Genomic DNA, 16,830 nt, shown 5'->3' with positions numbered 1-16,830 from the left:
ATGCTTTGGACTGTATCGAATGTTCACAGGCTGTAGCGCTGATGACGTTCTCGCGCAACATTTTCCGAAAGTCGACGGATTCATCCATGGTCTCCAGATTGATGAACTTGGAGACGCTAGTCCTGGCAGCCTCACCTTTTGCGGTGTCAGACAACCGAGATGTAGTCTACGCCTTGTTATACCTTGCGAAAGAGAAAGAACGCGTTGTTACCGCGCAGGTTACAGTACTTGATGATCACCCTGTTTTCACGTCTGATTATTCAAAGCATTCAGTAGACATCTTTGGAGAATTTGTCCGGTATAGCATAGCTACTTCAAAATCTCTGGACATCCTGTGCCGGCCTTGGGCGGATTGGCCACGCGTCCAACGTAGGATCCTTTACCAGGGACGATGTCTGCCCTCATGGATTGGAGTAGCTTCGTTCGAAGGTGCTCGTCGACGCCGCTTTCGAGCCTCTTGGATGGAAGAGTCATACGAACCTCCTTGTCGTACACGACACGTGCCACCGGAGAACCTGCTAGGTCCAGTTGGCGGTCGGGTCTACGATGCGTCTCGCGGCGTGGCCGTCCAAACTCATATAACGTCATCGGAAGAGCAGATGGCCTCTGCAATTTCAAGCAGTTCAAGTCATGAATTCGACGCCGAGCTCAACATGATGCCACCCCTGTTGCGACATCAGCCAGGATCCGACCTTGTGCTTCATGCCAGAGGCATGATATTGGGCAGAATCACGACCGTTTCCCCATCACCCACCAGAAAAGGGCTACTCGAAGACGAATGGCTTAGGACGCTTGGATGGCAGGGAACTTTGGAACAGGATATAGACGAACAGCTTTGGAGGACTCTCGTTGCGAACCGTGATCCAGAGTCAAAAGTTGCCCCTACGTGGTACCGACGCGCATGTGCGTTGGCACTTACGAAACTTGATGAGTTTGGTAATCTAGATACCACAGCCTTGATAGCCGATCCATCGCAACCAGGTACACTGGTGAACTACCTCAGACGCGTAAAAGAGGCGACGGAAAACCGGCAATCTTTCCAGTGTGAGAATAGCGACAGCGCTCAGCTAGACACCATCATAGGTTTTGGGCCGGAACACTTACGGCTTTGGGGACGAAGAGAGATGGTTTGTATTTTGTACGGATCGTCGGTGCCGGTCATACTCCGTTGGCACGAAGACCGGGATGGTACCACTGTCGCGAGACTCATCGGGGCTTGTTATGTTCATGGGCATATGGAAGGAGAACTCTTTGCTGACTTGAGCGAGGAGGAGATCCAGAAGAGATCGACAACGTTCAACATTCATTGAAGTTTGCTGGGATCTTCACAACACAAGCTAATGTACACACGAGATCAATAGATCTTCCCTCACATCACACAAAGATGACAAACAAACACCTTGGTCTATGTTCTACCCGCCTCCTTCATCCTGTCTCCTACTTCCATTCCTCCGGCCACTTATCCTTATCATTACTATAATCCGGCAATTCGACGCTCTTCTTATCAATCAATCTTGTCTGTGGAAACAATTGCTCTTCGCAAAAGTTCTTCAGACCCTCCGTGTTCTTTATAGCGTACTTTTTGCGCTGGTCAAACGTTCCCAAGCTTCTCCAAAGCCTAATCTCTTTCACACTCGCATCAGTCAAGGGGTCCTCAGCAGCCCAGGTCTGAAACGTCTTCTTATATATGCGCTCGACACAGCAGCGTGCGATGTGCGCCTTCATCGATAGCAACGTCTCTCCAATATCGTCAAGCAGTGGTTTTCTCACTTCAGATGGAAGTTCCTTGACCCAGAGGGCGAGATCAGACTCTTTCATATCGCGGAAATCCGGGGCTTCGCCTTTGCGCCTTTTCTTCGCCCGTGCATCTGCTTCTGCCTGGGCACGCTTCCGTTTGGCACCCGTAGCCGTATCTTCCGGCTCGTCTTCAACATCAGACTCAGACTCAAACTCTTCCTCCTCAGATTCAGAGAGTCCATTCAAATCTCCAGGGTTGAGACTCTCAGGCTGGGCAACCACAGGCTCAAAGCTCGAATTTACCGAGTTTCGCGCCACTGCTTCGTACACGTAGCTCTTGGGATAATAACTGGAGACTCCCTTGAATGAGATGTTACCAAGCTCTTTGACGCTCTCATTCAGCTTCGCAACCATTTCGTCGACCTCTACTTCTTGACGCCCCTCAAAAATTGGATGTTCCAGCCAAACCTCCATATCCGCTTGAGACAAATCTTCGTACGTGCTGAACAGCTTCTGGAGAACAGATTTCTGGCCCCAAGTGTCCATTGGACGTGTAGTTTCGGCAATTTTGGACGGAAGCAGATCGACAAATTCTTCAACTTGATCATTTGCCATGTGCGTGAAGTTTGCAATTTCTTGGGCAAGCATACTGTTGATCACGAGAATGTTCGGGAGCTCCGGCTGAGGTGGAGATTGCTGGCTTGTAGCCTTTGGATGGGTTGAAGTTTTCGAGGGTTTTGACGGCTTTGAAGGCTTCGAAGTCTTCGAAGTCTTTGCAGGTTTTTGAGATCCCGGAGGCCCTTTGGGTCCTAGTGGACCTTTTCGTCCCGAGGGTGTTTTTTTGGCGGTCGATACAGGCTTGCTAGAGGTCTTCTCATACTTCTCCTTCATCCGCTTCAAGATCTCTGCCTGAGTGGGTCGGATGACCAGTCTGCCATCTTTCGCGTAGACGTCACGTTTGGGAATTTTATCCTCAGAACCTAGCGTAAAGACATTGAGATCACGGATCCAGATACCAGCACGGTCTTTCTCATTTTTGAACGTCCCACCGTGTTTCACGAAGAGGATGGCCCTGTACGTGTAGTCGTTTGATAGTTCTCCAATTCGTGGGTCTTCTCGAATCTCTTTTGTCGCGTGCTTCATGAGCGTGGCGTGGTCGATCGTGGCCCACTGGATTGTTGTCGGATCTGGTTGTGCAATATTAGATGCATCATTAGGGCCGGATGAAGGCTGACCGGCGTTTGGATCATCACCTCCATCAACTTCCTCGCCGCCTCTCTTCCTCTTCTGTCCATGTACCTCTCGATACTCACGAGGCGGCCAATGCAGTGGACTCTCTGCCAAATACGGCAGCTTCTCCATCGCATCACCCTGGTAGTAGTACCACGTCAACCACCATCTCGCGACCCCCAGATCTTGCTTCCCAGCTTCTAACATATGAGGATCGCTTGCGCGCCATTCATCGACATCCCTATCCGTCATGTCTGCGAATTCGCCAATGAACATGCGATACAGAAGTCCACGGGCGACATCATAGCGAGTGACACCCACCGCATCTTGTACGACCTTCTGCGCGGTAGGATGCAAGTTCTTGACCCAGATGTCCACGCCTGCATTGGATAAAGAAGCGAACAATGGCAGAGCCAGGTCCAAATAAGTCTGGTCTAGACGTTCTGCGATAGTTTCAGATGTCCAAGTTTGAGAGCGTTCTGCGAACGTGAAAGCATGAGAATGAAGGTAGTCTCTGAGAACCGCCGCGTTTTCGCTTCTGAAGCTACCTTTAAATACGCTGTGGAGCACCGCTCTGGACGTTTGAAGGGCAAGACTTCTCGAATCGTCGACCTTGAGGAGGTCGTCTTTGTATGTCGCGTACCACGGTTCCGAACTGTCCATCTTCAGTTGGTCGAATGCGGGTAGGTTATCCTTGCTGAAGCCTTTAGGGAACTTGTATTCCGGATTCTTGGTGAGAACTCCATGCTTTCTTCGTTGGAAGTTGCGCGCAATGTCGTCCTGGTTTTCTTTGAACGCCTTTACAACTTCATCCAGACGATTTCTGGAGTATGGCTCGCCTTCTTGTAAGTACATCTGGTACTGGGCCCGCGAAACTCCGTCGTGCTCGTCTGGCCAGCCATCGTCGTCGCCGTCACTACTGTCACCGTCACTGCCTGGCCCGTTTCTTGAGCTTCTGTTGTCACCTGGCCCAGGTGGAGTCCTCCGATTTGGATTCAAGGACGCGACCGCATCGCATAGTTGACCAGTACTAGGAAGACTTAGGATCTGCACAACGCGCACACTCATTTTGTACGGCAGAACGTTCTCGCCCAAGTCCTTGTCAGCCTCTTTTCGAATAATCTCCTGCATGTCTCTGCGTGTTTGGAGCGAGTTGAACGCCATTTTTTGTGGGTGCTTTCTCCTATATCTCGAACTGAACGCACTGCAAAGTCCGCCCGCGTCGGTGAGGAATCTCGGGTTATCCAAGATGTACTTGAGCATGGCGTAGACCCAGGGCCCGCATGCTGAGCCTTCGTCACCTCGGTAGCTGTTGTCCTTGGTATCGTGAGGGACGTGTTTGAGTGTGGCTGCCGTGAACGCTCCTCGCTCTAGCTCCATAACTTTGTCATACCCGCAGAGAATCTTCCCGGCGACCCACGCAGGATGTGGTTTATGCATGTTGTGTATGTACCAATGCTTGTTGCGTTTCTGTTTTACGTTTAGGTGGCCGTCTAGCCATCTGGCATCATTTCTCTCCTTGTCGATTACCATGAAACCCCAATGAGTGCCACCGGAAGAAGTCATCTCAGGCTCACTTTCTTGTTGCACTTCCGTGTTGCCATTTGGGTCTCCTTCTTTGTTGGTAACCAGCACCTCAGCTTCTTTGGAAACCTCTTGCCTGACCTGCTCTTCCTCTCCTGTCTCCCCTTGGTCTTTAGCTTTCGCGGTTTTAGCTCTCCATCTCATGATCCTTTTTGCTGTGCGCTCATCGGCCATACCATCCGTCACAGGTATAACAATCCATCGATATTCCTCTTGCTGCATAGCCTCGTAAATCGATAGAGCATCCTTTTTGAATCTGTCTTTGTCGTCAACACATAAGCCGATACGAGCAAGTATGATGCCAGCATTTGTTGGTACAAAGAGGATATCGGTTCGTTTCTTTTGTACAAGAGTTAGCAGAGCCATAGCCAACTCTAACTGGTGTCCTTCCAGCCAACTATGATGACGGTCCGTTTTCGCGGTTGCAACGATGTTGACAAAGTCCTCCATTGTGACTGCAAGAGTATTCCCTAAATGAGGATAGTTGATATAAACTTGGTCTATCCATCTTTTTATCACGGCTTCGTTGGTTTCTGGCACGGGCGCGACCGGTGCAGCGGGCGCAGCGGCTACCGCAGGAGCTGGGGCACCTTCGCCATTATCGTTACTGGCCAGCGAGCCCTGTTCGCCGTCTGTGGACATGGCAGTCTCGGTATGATCATTCGCCGTGGTATAAAGTAGGATAGATTGCTAAGGCTTTGGACGTTCACGAACACGGGTAGCACTCGAAGAGGATATGTAGCATCTTCCTCGAGTTCTTCGAACAAAGCCGAAGACACTTGCAAAAAGGATGCGGTGCAATGAACAAAGACACCAAGGTAGATAGCAACACCCTTTGTCGAGTATCGGACGACACCATCATTGTCCGAGTCTCTTTCATGTCCGTTTTGGGATGGCAAGATGAGCAGCTGATCTAGTCGTTAGCGAAGACATGAGGATAGTCGCCTGTAAGAGGAAGTAAACATTGTGAATCTTCAATTAAATAGCTATCGAGATGTTTGATCTGCTATGGAAGTGTCAGCTACAAGACCAAGTCCACGACGGTTATAGACGAATGCCGGGAAAGTGGTAAATACCGATCCATGCTGCCGGTACCCCCTGGCACCTTTGTCATACCCGTCTATCTCCATTGTCTTGCCGGCTCTGGCGGCACAACCTGTCGGTCCTCTGCACCTTCCCTAATCAAGTTTGCCGGATCCGTGAACGGATTTGCATGCGCTTCTAGGTCCTCGGGCGACGCTTGTGATGTCGCGGTCTTCGGCTGCTGGCCTGGGGTACTATCTATGAACGTGAGACCGAAGTTGTTCAACGGAACGGGCGTCGCCTGAGCACTAAGACTCGAAGAAGGAAAGTCGTGAAGGTTTTGTTGGGCGGGGGTAAGGGAAGAAGCGCCGCTGAGGTCGTCTAGTCGCATCGACTGTTGCGCATCCGTCTTGCGGTTGATGTATGCGGCAGCGAGCGCGAAGCCGAAGTAGATAGCCATGCTGATACTAATTAGCTCATTTCCCCAACATCACCATCCATGTATTATCATAAAACTTACCAAACCGCTCCCAACATGCCCAAAACCTCACAACCCCGTTCAATTCCCTTTGCCCATCTACTCCATCTATCCAACGTGTACATCGTCTTATCGTACTGCCAACACGAATCCCTAGTGAGAGCCACAGTGTGCTCCAAACTATAATCGATCTTGCTACTGGGGAAAGTATTCATCCAAACAGTGCCCAAAGCGACCAGCACGAAGTAGACGGCGAGGCAGGTGGACCAAAGCATGCCAGCACGGTTGGAGATGCGTGCGGAGCGGTAGTGGCTCCGAAGAAGAAGGAGGAGATCGATGACTAGGAGAAGCGGGTTGAAGATCAGGATTGCTATGATCGTGCTGCGAGGATGTTTGGTTAGCATATCCTCATAGATGGGGAAGTACGACAGCAAGACAAAACTTACAAAATCCCTCCCCTTTCCTTCCCACTCAGATACTCGGGCCCTATCAGCCCCGGGTCCGTACTATTAATCCCAACATCCATCCCATGCCAGAACCTTTCGCGATCCACATTCGCATACAGCACCGGCAACGTCTTCACGACCTCAGTCAACACAATTCCATACGTATCCCCGTATATCCCATACTTGGTGAAGTCAAAGTTGCTACCGGCATCCACATTCAAGCATTCGACTTCGCTTTGGGGAGAGGTGAGTAGACGGTGGGCCATGGCGACGCACAAGCCGAGCTGCGCGACGGCGAAGAGGATGGAGAGGAAGAGGAGGATGTCGGTTGCGAGGCCGGTGCGGGAGGGCCAGCGGGTGGAGCGGGAGTGGGTGAAGAGGGTGAGGCAGGAGCGGGCTTCCTTGAGGGGGTTTGTGCGGGGGCGCGCCATGATGGCGTTGTTGGTGGTGAGAGGTTTGTATTCTGGTGTCGTTCTTTTGTTAGTGGTGGGTGACTGGAATAGTTATCTGGAAGTCGAAAGGACAAGAAGGAAAGGTGAGCAGGACAGGATTTATCCATCCCTCAATCTCTCAGGGTTTGTGGTGTCGTCTTCTGGTAGCGGTACAGTGAGTACCGTGGGTGCGACGCCGGAAGCGAGGGGGAGCCATGATACCATCTTCAAATGTGAGAATATGGGCTTATCGCATCTCTGAAATGAAGCAACGACGATAGCGTCGCCGAGAACCCACGCGAGGCGAACGAGGAAAGAGCGACCGGTCGGAAAGGTATCAACTTAAATTGGCAGCTACATAGAAACATTGATCGGGCTCGGGGCTTCGCAGGGGGTGTACATGCTTGCGTAAAGCAAAAGGACAAAAAGGGCTCATGACAGGGTGACAAGGAGATTAAGATCGTAATCAAAAGAGGTATTGCAAGTTGTTTACATGCGGCTGCGATAGGGCCTAGGGACAGCCGGCTGGAAGAGCCTATCCGGCAGCCTGTTTCCATACTGATCGAAGCGGTAGTCCTCCTTTTGTTCAATCCACATCTGCCCAGCAAGTTAGCCTTGTGCTAACAGCTAGAGCTTGCTACCGTAGGGGCGGGGCGGGTAGCCAGCAGTGTTGTAACCACTCACCTCGCGGTCGGCGTAGTTCCTGTCCAACGGCACTGGTTGTGGATTTAGTATTTCTTCGTCGCCAAAGCCCGCGTCTCCTTGGAACCTACGCGAATAGTGCGCTGCACCAATGGGTTGCGGGGCGCCGTATTCGGCGTACGCAGGGGCTCGAGGGCCGTACTGACCTGGGCGTTGGGCGCGCGCGTTGCTCTGCATCCAGGAGTCGCGCTCGGGGAGACGGTCCTCGTACGATTCAGGGCGGCGGCCGAGGGGCTCGGGGAAGCGCGGGTTGTAGGTGCCTTGAGTCTCGATGGGGTACTGAGAGCGGTAGTGGTCTTCCTGCTGGTAGCGCTCGTCGTAGTGCGTCTCGTAGCGGCCGTCACGACCTTGCTGTTGTTCGAAGTGGGCGTCGTAACGGGGAGCAGGGCCGCGGTCGTCGAAGTGCTGGGGTCCGCGCTGGTGTTCGTCGATGTACACGTCGCGACGCTCTTCGTAGTGAGCTGGGGGCTGACGGTCGCGCTCAACCCAGACATCGCGGTGCTCCTCTACGTGTCGCGGCGGCGCGCCATCACGCTCGACCCAGACATCCCTCTCGATGTGCGTCGTGTGGGCGGCCTGGGGTTGGGGCTGGGGCTGGGGAGGCTCCTGATGGATGTCGATGTCGATGTGCGTCTCCTTGGTGGTCGCCTTGGGCTTCTTGGGCTCCTCGACTGGCTCCAGAGCAGTCAGGTAGCCGATGACCTCGCTGAGACTGGAATGCGCGATGGCGAGCTCCTTCTCCCGGTTCTCGAGCTTCTCCTTCTCGCTGAGCAGCCAGTAGACGCGGTGCCGCATGCCGATGCGGCGGCCGTCCTCGACATCGCCGGCGACGCGTTCCGTGTGCGGCGTGATGTTCTCAAGGGCGCCGCGCACGTCGCGCATGCATCCGTAGACCCACTTTGACTTTTCCGGGTTGGCCTCGAGGATGTCGTGGATCTCGCGGATGGACAGCAGGCGTCGCACTTCATCGAGGTCGGATCGGACGCGGCCAATGATGCGCACGTAGACGGCGTTGGATGGGCCAACGTCGCGGACGCGCTTGGCCTTGGTGAGGAACTCGGCGAGCTTGTAGGCACCCCCAAGGGCACCGGCGGCAGCACCGAGCGTGAGGATCTCTCCTTTAACCATGACGGGCGGTGAGGTGGCAGCTGCTGGGAGCTACCGGCTTGGTGAGGGTGATGTTCAATTGAGTGAAAGGGTGCCTGCGTCTCTGCCTGTACCTGGCGCGAGCATCCCGCGCAGGTTCAACCGGCGTGGAAAGTGGGGATAGGCGCTTTGGTGAGGTGTGAAGAGAGCAGAGTTGTTGTCGCTCAGCTACTCAGGGCAGCATTGACAGGGGCCGTAGCTGTTTAGTGTTATTCGGGGGCTGGGTGCTAGCCACATGGAGGCGCTCTAGCCTGCAGCTCGTCACTCCTCGCGACCAACCCGAGGTCTGAACTCCCCCAGAGCTCCACCCACGAACATGTGGCTTCCATCGCTTGCAACCGACGAGCTGATCGTGTTCATCGCGGAGATCCAGAGCGGTGAGGACACACGCTGGCCTCGCCCAAAAACTGCCATTTGTCTGCGGTAAACAACATCTCCACGTCTTGTTTACTCCGTCCTGATACGCGCCTGGATCATCCCAGCTCGCCATGTCAGCTCCACTCGACAACGCACCGACCTGCCTGAAACTTGACACTCAAAACCTTGCTTTATTTACCGTATTTCGCAATGAACGCGCGAACTTTGGGGTCGCTCAAACTCAATTCACTGCCCTCTGCATCCAGCAGCTCGCGGTCCCTGTTCTCCAGCTCCAGCTCCATCGCCTTCAACTGCTCGTCCAGTTCCGGGTTGGTCAAGCTAGCCTGGTGGAATGGTGCGTGCTTATATAGCGCACTCAAGATCGCCCTCAGGTCGGTATCTGCTTTGCTTGTTCGTTCGGCAATTACATCATGAGCCGACGTCGCGGTAGATTCGTAGTGGCTCTGCAGCTTCTTGCTCCGCTCAAGCTGAGCTTGTTGCAGAGTATCCTGCAGGCTTTCAATGTTGTCGTGACTGAATGATATGCCCGCATAACGAAGCGCGTCTTGCAGTGTTACCGGAAGGTCGAGCGATGATGTAGGCTTGAGCTTCACCATGGGTGTAAAGGCCGACGTGTCAGACCTCATGCGCTTCAACACCGGCGTTCCAACCGGTGGGTGTGTCTCTGGTATACGCTTCGCTGCTGCTGCTTGGACGTGCGCGAGTGCTTGTTGGAACTCGTCAGTGTCCTTTGTGCCAGTAGTGACTATGTTGAGACGTTTGCCCATATACTCGAGGGTTGACAGCACCTAGTCTGTTAGCAATATTCCAATGACACTTGAGACGTACTTACATAGTTGAGCCAAGCCGTTCGTGCCTGTGTTCTGTCCCTATCCTTGCGCTCCTTCATCTCAGTCATTGGCTTGCGTATCTCATGCTCGACCACCATCTCAGCAACAGATGCGATCTCGGAATGAAGCTCTTCCAACTCAGCCTGGAGTGCGGCCTTCCTCTCTTCGAGGTCGTCCTCTGCTTCTGCAGTACCGTTCTGGGAATGACCCGATGCATTCGTGAGGAACACAGTATCGACGCGAGCTTTGATCTCCGCTGCGCGGAAAGAGATAATGGCCTTGCACCACTGCTCCATCGACTTCTCGTCCTCGCTGACTTCAGGTTCGGTAACAATCTGCGATACCAGCTTAGGAAGTCGGCTCAGAATTTGATCGTCTGATGCAAGGCGCTCTGACAGGTAACCTTTGAGTGTTGACCTTTCAGAATCAATTTCTCGTTGGGCGTCGGTCATCTGCTCCGTGACTGATGCAACGACGTCGTCGACCTACTCAAGTTAGCGAAGAACCATCTGCGGCGATTTGCGACTCACAGAGACGTCTAGTCGAGTCTTCTCCTGTCCCTCCTTTCTTCTTCTCTCGTTCCTTGCATGCTCGACATCCAAGTTAGGCTTATCGAGAGCTTTGAGCTTCATCAACGCATCTTTCTGACTTTCTAAAACTCTGCATTGCTCTTCAATCGCAGTGGTAGAGCTCTTAAGAGATTCAATCGCTGCAGCAATTTCGTGGTCCAAGATAGGTCGGATGGGTTCACCGTCGCTTTCATACTGGTGTAAGAGACCCTTCTTCTTCAAAGTCTGGTACCTAGAACTTCAATTAGCAAATACCGAAGTACAGGGATTTCGCACTTACAGCTCTAGCTCTTCTTTGCTCAGTAAAGTGTCTTCGTGGAGGTACTCGTCGACCCACGCCGCAGCTTCGTGCTTTGTATCCGCATCCTCGAAACCCAGAAGAATGTTGTCGAGATCTACCTTGAGGCCTCGCTCTTCCACCACATTGAGCAGATGGTGAGCTGCTTGTTCTTCTTCCATACTCCCCACTTCTCATTCGTGTTCTTGCGGTGTGGGTGTTTTGTGGCAGACGCGAAAGCAGTTAGGTCAGCGACATTCGATACGGCGCGCCACACGAGCCACTCGCGCAGTCGCGGTTCACGGCACCCTTCGTGCCTTCCCAACGCGCTCGCGACTTGAACTTTGACTCCAGACTACCCTCCTCCAAACCATACTCCAACTCCCCACCAGACCACAAAAATGCCTCCCACCGCCCTCGAACCCGTGATCACCCCCGAACCTTCCAAAGATACCGCCAAAGAAGCCTCCATCCAACCCACCCCACTACCCACCACCGCCATGCCATCCAGCAACCCCACCCACGAAGAACACCAATACCTCTCCCTGATCCGCGACATAATCCAAAATGGCGAGCACCGCCCCGACCGAACCGGCACCGGCACCCTCGCCGTCCCCTTCCCACCCCAAATGAAATTCGCCCTCTCGCGCCCATCCACCGACCCAACGCAACCACCAACCCCCATCCTCCCCCTCCTCACCACAAAACGCGTCTTCCTACGCGCCGTAATAGGCGAGCTCCTCTGGTTCGTCGCGGGCAGTACGCACAGCAAATCTCTCTCAGAAGCGGGAATCAAGATCTGGGACGGAAACGGCAGCCGCACCTACCTCGACAGCGTCGGCCTCTCCCACTACGAAGAAGGCGAATTAGGCCCCGTCTATGGTTTCCAGTGGCGGCATTTCGGCGCTGAATACAAGGGACATGCGGAAGACTACACAGGCCAGGGTGTCGACCAACTCGCGGAGATCATCGATAAGCTCAAGAATAAACCGTATGATAGACGGATTATACTGAGTGCGTGGAATCCGGCGGATATTAAGAAGATGGCGCTGCCGCCTTGTCATATGTTTGCGCAGTTTTATGTTAGTTTTCCGGGACATAAACAGGGTGAGGAGAGACCGAGGGGTGTGTTGCATAGTCTGCTGTACCAGCGGTCCTGCGATATGGGTCTTGGGGTGCCATTCAACATTGCGAGTTATGCGTTGCTGACGCACATGTTGGCGCATGTGTGTGATCTCACGCCGGGCACCTTTACGCATACGATGGGGGATGCGCATGTCTATCTCGATCATGTGGACGCGTTGAAAGTGCAGTTGGAGCGGGAACCAAGGGACTTCCCGGAGCTGAAGATAAACAGGGAGATTGGAGGAAGTATAGACGGATGGAAGGCTGAGGATTTCGAGGTACTGGGGTATAAACCGCATGCGAGTATCGCGATGAAGATGAGTGTGTAGGATATATATGATGTATGATGAATGTAGGAGTATGTCTGCACTACATGCTTTTACACCAATACTGTACGTTTGCACGCTTGTCATACACATTCTAACATGCAGTCACGCTATGAACGCTACAAATCCAACGTAAATACATCATATGTATGGAAAAGAGGAAAAGTCATCTCAACCATCCCCACAATCACCAGAATCCCCTTTTTATCCCCACCAACCCCATCCCCCTACGAAGGCATCTCCTGCGGCTCACTCCTCGGCCCATGATTATGCGCATACTTCGTACTAGCCGGCAACTCACTCCTTACAGTATCCGAATCAGGCGCATCCACATACTGCGCATCCACATGCTGCGCGTCCACATACTGCGGTGGCACAGCACCATACATGCTCTCTCTATTATACGGGCTCTTTTCTCCATTAGCAAGCTTAGTCGCCTTCCTCTTGCGCCACCAGAAGGCTGCAAAGCCGATCAGCGCGAGAGCAACGAGGCCGCCGATTACAGGGCCTGCTATCCATGCTTTGCTGGGGGAGGAGGAGTCGTTGTTGTCTTTAGTAGCTCCAGATGATGAGGAGGGCGACGAAGAAGGAATTTCCTCATCGAGAAGAACGGCGTACGTAGCGCCTGGCTGCTCGCTAATAACACTGGTTGTGTTTTGGAGGTAGCAGTTGTTGAATCCGCCCTTCAATGTCGAGTCGAAGAGAATGGCTTTACACCCCACGTTCTCCTCCGCACAGGCATCCATACAAGCCGTAATATTCTGCATATGCAAACTCGTGATATTAGTCCCCGGATTCAACCTCCCACAGTGAACCTCAAAGCCCTTAGCATCCGGCGTGCCCGCCGCCGCGGTATACGATTCCCGGTCTGGACATTTCGTATCGATCTGGTCAATCTGCGTCATGACTGCTGAGTGAAAGAGGATCGGTCCAGCGCCTACGTCCAGGCTATCTGTGTATCCAGAATCGTCGCCCGTCTTGAGAATGCAATTTGCAAACCCGATCACCATAGTGGGATTCCAAGACACAGCTGTGCAGAGCGGTTGCTGATCGACGCATATTTGCATGCATTCATCGAGGGATTCGGCGTGGTGGAACCATTGATAGTTGCCCTCGAGATGTGGATACCCGTCAAAGTCTGCTACGTTTGCCTTGATCATCTGCCCGCAGTGAGTGGTATATTGCATGCCGTGGACGCCGGGGAGGGTGTTGGTAGAAAGATCTGTATGCGGACATGTTTCGTCGAAGCCTTCCATTTCGCTCCTCTCGATGAGGGCAGTGTACCGGTGGGGGTTTGGTTCGAGGAGATCGACGGTCGCGCTGCTGTTCTTCATGTAGCAGATGTTGTCAGGATCGACCCAGAGTACGCCGAAACATCCTCCGCCGGGGCCCCAGAACCGTGAGCAGTGTTCTATGCATTCTGCGAAGCTGTCTAGTTGAATGGCTTCGGTTGGCGCGTCTGATGTCTATTAATGATGATCCTTCTTGGAGGATATCGCGTGATCTGCTGCTCACCATTATTGCGTATGTTTTGATCACAGTATGTGGTGTAGTTGGCGCCGTTCAGTGTCGTAAATGGGCTGCCGCATCTCGCAGGAGTATATTGCCGTGCTTCGAGGGCGCGATTAGATACATATTCTGCTAGACCTGCTCTTGTATCAGTGAGCGTCTTGTTTACTACCACCCCATCTCCACACTTGCAAACATACTTGTAGGTGAAGCAAACGTCGTAGTCGCTAGCATCAGAGCTAGTGAACTCCACATCCTCACGTCCAGCATACTAGTATATCCCATAGTCGAAGACTCGTGCTTGTACAACAGTAGGAAACGCGACAATACGAGATCCGGGGATCGTGAGTATACGATACAAGGTTAATACCAGGTTGAACCAAGTTGTACCGATCAGGCACGTTGCCAATAGTAAGCCATGGGGCGAAGTACAGCGGTTATTGAAATTGCAACTAAGGCCTCCAATACATGGCATCATGATGGGGGCCAGAAAGTCTTCCTGTAAGACAATGCACCTCATGTTAGAGGTGGGATTCCGTTGAATCCTACGACATGGCTTGAGGGCGCAGCGTCCGCGGGCATCTCGAATCATCGGGTGGTTGGGATTCGCCAGGATCATGAGTGGTGTCGACGAGAATGACGGCGTTGTGCTTGGTCAACGCATTGTTAGGCGGGTGACGATGACCCTTGAGATGCAGGGCGTTTGCAGGGATTGGGGAGTATGATCCACTTTGGCGTATGAACGCACCAATGGCGGATGGCTTCGTCGACGAGCTAGAGAAGGCGCACTGCGCCTTGCAGAGAACAACAACTGCGCACAAATGTTGATGTACGAAGTCGTCATGTCTCACACGCAGTGCTTATCTGGGGGGATTCTAGGTATTGTTGTATGTTTTCTGCTCACGTGTTGAAACCTTTACAAATACGCTCTTATCGGACTAGCCTTTTGGTGTTGCATGTGCACAGCTTCAAATCCTCGGTTCTTGCACAACAAAGGGCTGTAGTAATAGATTGCTTGTAAAAGTAGTAGAGCTTCTACTCGCTAACAAATGCAACGAACAAGGCGACAGACTTTGCGGAACGACTGTTAAACTAATTTCCACTGTAGTAGGATACCACAGTTCTAAACGTATTCGTAATCGTCTCCAAAGTGTGAGTATGACAACCTTGCGGCACCTTCACACCGTCAAAGCGATCCTTAATCCAAGCAAGATAGTCATGAACTGTGACCATCGAGGCACCCAAGTGATCGACCTCTGGGTACAAAAGTAGCGAAACACGAGACTCTGGGTAAGCGCTGCAAGTACGGTTGAAGTCACTCCTGGTGTTGACTGCGTACACCAAAGCGTCGGCGGTGCCCTGAACAACAAGCATGGGTGCAGCGAGAGCGTAAGGGCCAGCGCCATTGTAACGCTTTTGCCAGTCGACAACATCTGGATGCTCGTACCAAGTAACCTTCTTGAACATCTGCGCGCTGGTGAAGTTGCCGTATAATGCGTTCGCAACAAGAATGCAACCTTGATCCAAGAGTGGAATGAGATCGAGAGCGGCATCTGTAAGGTATTCTTCGAGATGGAAGGTGTTGGGAAGGAGCAGTGCAAGCGATTGCAGAAGTAAGATGGCATTGGCACCACCGAACGGCCCACCGTTGGCTCGTCGGATAGACTCAGGGAAGAGGTCAAGAGGACGGAGCGCAGGGGAAGCGGCGACAGAGCCTAAGAACTTTCCTGCCTTCAGCAGCTCTTCTTGATGGGGCATCGCAAGCCGCTCGTTGGTTCTCCAAGCTGACATGCCACCTTCACTGTGGCCGACAACTACATATTCCTTAGAGAGCAAGTCGCCGAGAACCTTGCGGGCAGCAATTAATCCGTATACGGCATCAGCTGCGTGCAAGAAGCCCGCCTCGTACATGAATCCTTGAGGAATATCTGAACCTTGACCCGAATAGTCGGGCGCAATGACAGCATACCCAGCAAGAGCAAGAGCATACGGCCCTCTCCATTCATAGTGCAAGTCTTTGTTGTTGGAGGGTGCACAGTTGCGAATTCTACCAGCTGTGCCGTGGGTCCAGACTATGGTATTCAGTAGTTCGTTCCGGTTTGGCTTGCTGTACGGCAACAGCACGAATCCAGTAGCCGGAATAGGGTTTCGTTCAATATCTTCGGTCATGTACATGAAGCGCGCAAGAGACATGCCGGTTGGTGCTGTGAATTTCGTGTTGCTGTCGTTGCGTGAGACTGGTTGCCATCGCAGTAGGGCGCCTGGCTTTGCTCCAGTGGTGTTAGCCGGGGTGGTGTAACATTCGTCTAGCGTTACGTTCTTCGACACCCATCCTGAGGACTCGCGGAGGAGGGCTTCTTTAAATCCTGTCTGGCAAGCCGAGTCGCATGACTCTTGTGCGCGGCTGGCTCCAAGGAGGAAAGCTATGAGATGAGTATAAGATAGTCTCATGTTGAAGAATGGAAAAGTGGAAGGAATGACTTTGCTGATGCCCAGGTGGCATTAGAGGCTACATCAGGGCCCTATATAATATTTCGATTGATACAGCATCGATATCGACGCGCGATATGCCGACCATACTGAGGTCAGGTGCAAGTATGCACTAGACACGAAGTGCCGGCGGTACTTCTTGTTTGATCTAGCGGGATGCATGACATTGCGCAAGCAAAGAACAGCCGAGAGACGCTCCCGGATAACGTCGTTCTTAGCCCTCTTCCGATGCAGCAAACTCGATCTAAAAGGTCGATGTACGAAGTTAGTGTATGTCTCGCGCGCAGTTCGTACATACATAGGAGGTTTGACCCTTGCCAGATACCCCATATTTCGGACCAGATGTTTCACTATGCTCTATTACTGGTAGTCTCGCCACCAATGCGGCTGGAATTTTACGTATAATGTATACGCAGTATACGCAAGTTGAATGCTCAGCCAGGTTCGGACTGTGAAGGCACCGGCTGAAGAACTAATGTGTTTGTGCCTACCTGGGTACGAAACAATGGAGTGTGCCTTTGTCTCAGACTGTGGTCTGATCCTGATGCG

At 52.6% G+C, this 16,830-nt stretch overlaps 7 protein-coding genes across 7 annotated transcripts; 1 reads left to right on the top strand and 6 right to left on the bottom strand.

The window, feature by feature from the left end:
* Positions 1–1,437: 1,437 nt before the first annotated feature.
* On the bottom strand, positions 1,438–5,001 carry J4E78_008859 (uncharacterized protein; the record flags this gene model as incomplete). Its single annotated transcript, XM_049369458.1, has 1 exon — positions 1,438–5,001. The coding sequence occupies one exon, from the start codon at positions 4,999–5,001 to the stop codon at positions 1,438–1,440; it is 3,564 nt and encodes a 1,187-aa protein (XP_049218782.1).
* A 670-nt stretch (positions 5,002–5,671) lies between these two features.
* Positions 5,672–6,929, bottom strand: J4E78_008858 (uncharacterized protein; the record flags this gene model as incomplete). The annotated part of the gene is made up of 3 exons (XM_049369457.1): positions 5,672–6,035; positions 6,095–6,433; positions 6,682–6,929. 3 exons carry the CDS (start codon positions 6,927–6,929, stop codon positions 5,672–5,674), a joined length of 951 nt encoding a protein of 316 aa, XP_049218781.1.
* Positions 6,930–7,418: 489 nt separating this feature from the next.
* J4E78_008857 (uncharacterized protein) lies at positions 7,419–8,759 on the bottom strand (the record flags this gene model as incomplete). The annotated part of the gene is made up of 2 exons (XM_049369456.1): positions 7,419–7,526; positions 7,614–8,759. The coding sequence occupies 2 exons, from the start codon at positions 8,757–8,759 to the stop codon at positions 7,419–7,421; spliced, it is 1,254 nt and encodes a 417-aa protein (XP_049218780.1).
* Positions 8,760–9,325: 566 nt separating this feature from the next.
* Positions 9,326–11,013, bottom strand: J4E78_008856 (uncharacterized protein; the record flags this gene model as incomplete). Its single annotated transcript, XM_049369455.1, has 4 exons — positions 9,326–9,943; positions 9,988–10,470; positions 10,516–10,786; positions 10,835–11,013. 4 exons carry the CDS (start codon positions 11,011–11,013, stop codon positions 9,326–9,328), a joined length of 1,551 nt encoding a protein of 516 aa, XP_049218779.1.
* Positions 11,014–11,232: 219 nt separating this feature from the next.
* CDC21 (thymidylate synthase) lies at positions 11,233–12,285 on the top strand (the record flags this gene model as incomplete). Its single annotated transcript, XM_049369454.1, has 1 exon — positions 11,233–12,285. The coding sequence occupies one exon, from the start codon at positions 11,233–11,235 to the stop codon at positions 12,283–12,285; it is 1,053 nt and encodes a 350-aa protein (XP_049218778.1).
* A 224-nt stretch (positions 12,286–12,509) lies between these two features.
* Positions 12,510–14,061, bottom strand: J4E78_008854 (uncharacterized protein; the record flags this gene model as incomplete). Its single annotated transcript, XM_049369453.1, has 2 exons — positions 12,510–13,748; positions 14,053–14,061. The coding sequence occupies 2 exons, from the start codon at positions 14,059–14,061 to the stop codon at positions 12,510–12,512; spliced, it is 1,248 nt and encodes a 415-aa protein (XP_049218777.1).
* Positions 14,062–14,883: 822 nt separating this feature from the next.
* On the bottom strand, positions 14,884–16,242 carry J4E78_008853 (uncharacterized protein; the record flags this gene model as incomplete). Its single annotated transcript, XM_049369452.1, has 1 exon — positions 14,884–16,242. The coding sequence occupies one exon, from the start codon at positions 16,240–16,242 to the stop codon at positions 14,884–14,886; it is 1,359 nt and encodes a 452-aa protein (XP_049218776.1).
* Positions 16,243–16,830: the final 588 nt, after the last annotated feature.

Source organism: Alternaria triticimaculans, assembly GCF_023758025.1.
Source record: "Alternaria triticimaculans strain BMP 0046 chromosome Unknown scaffold_17, whole genome shotgun sequence".
Classification (NCBI taxonomy): Eukaryota; Fungi; Ascomycota; class Dothideomycetes; order Pleosporales; family Pleosporaceae; genus Alternaria; species Alternaria triticimaculans.
The sequence above is the reverse complement of the archived record's forward strand: the minus strand, read 5'-3'. Positions and strand labels throughout refer to the sequence as shown.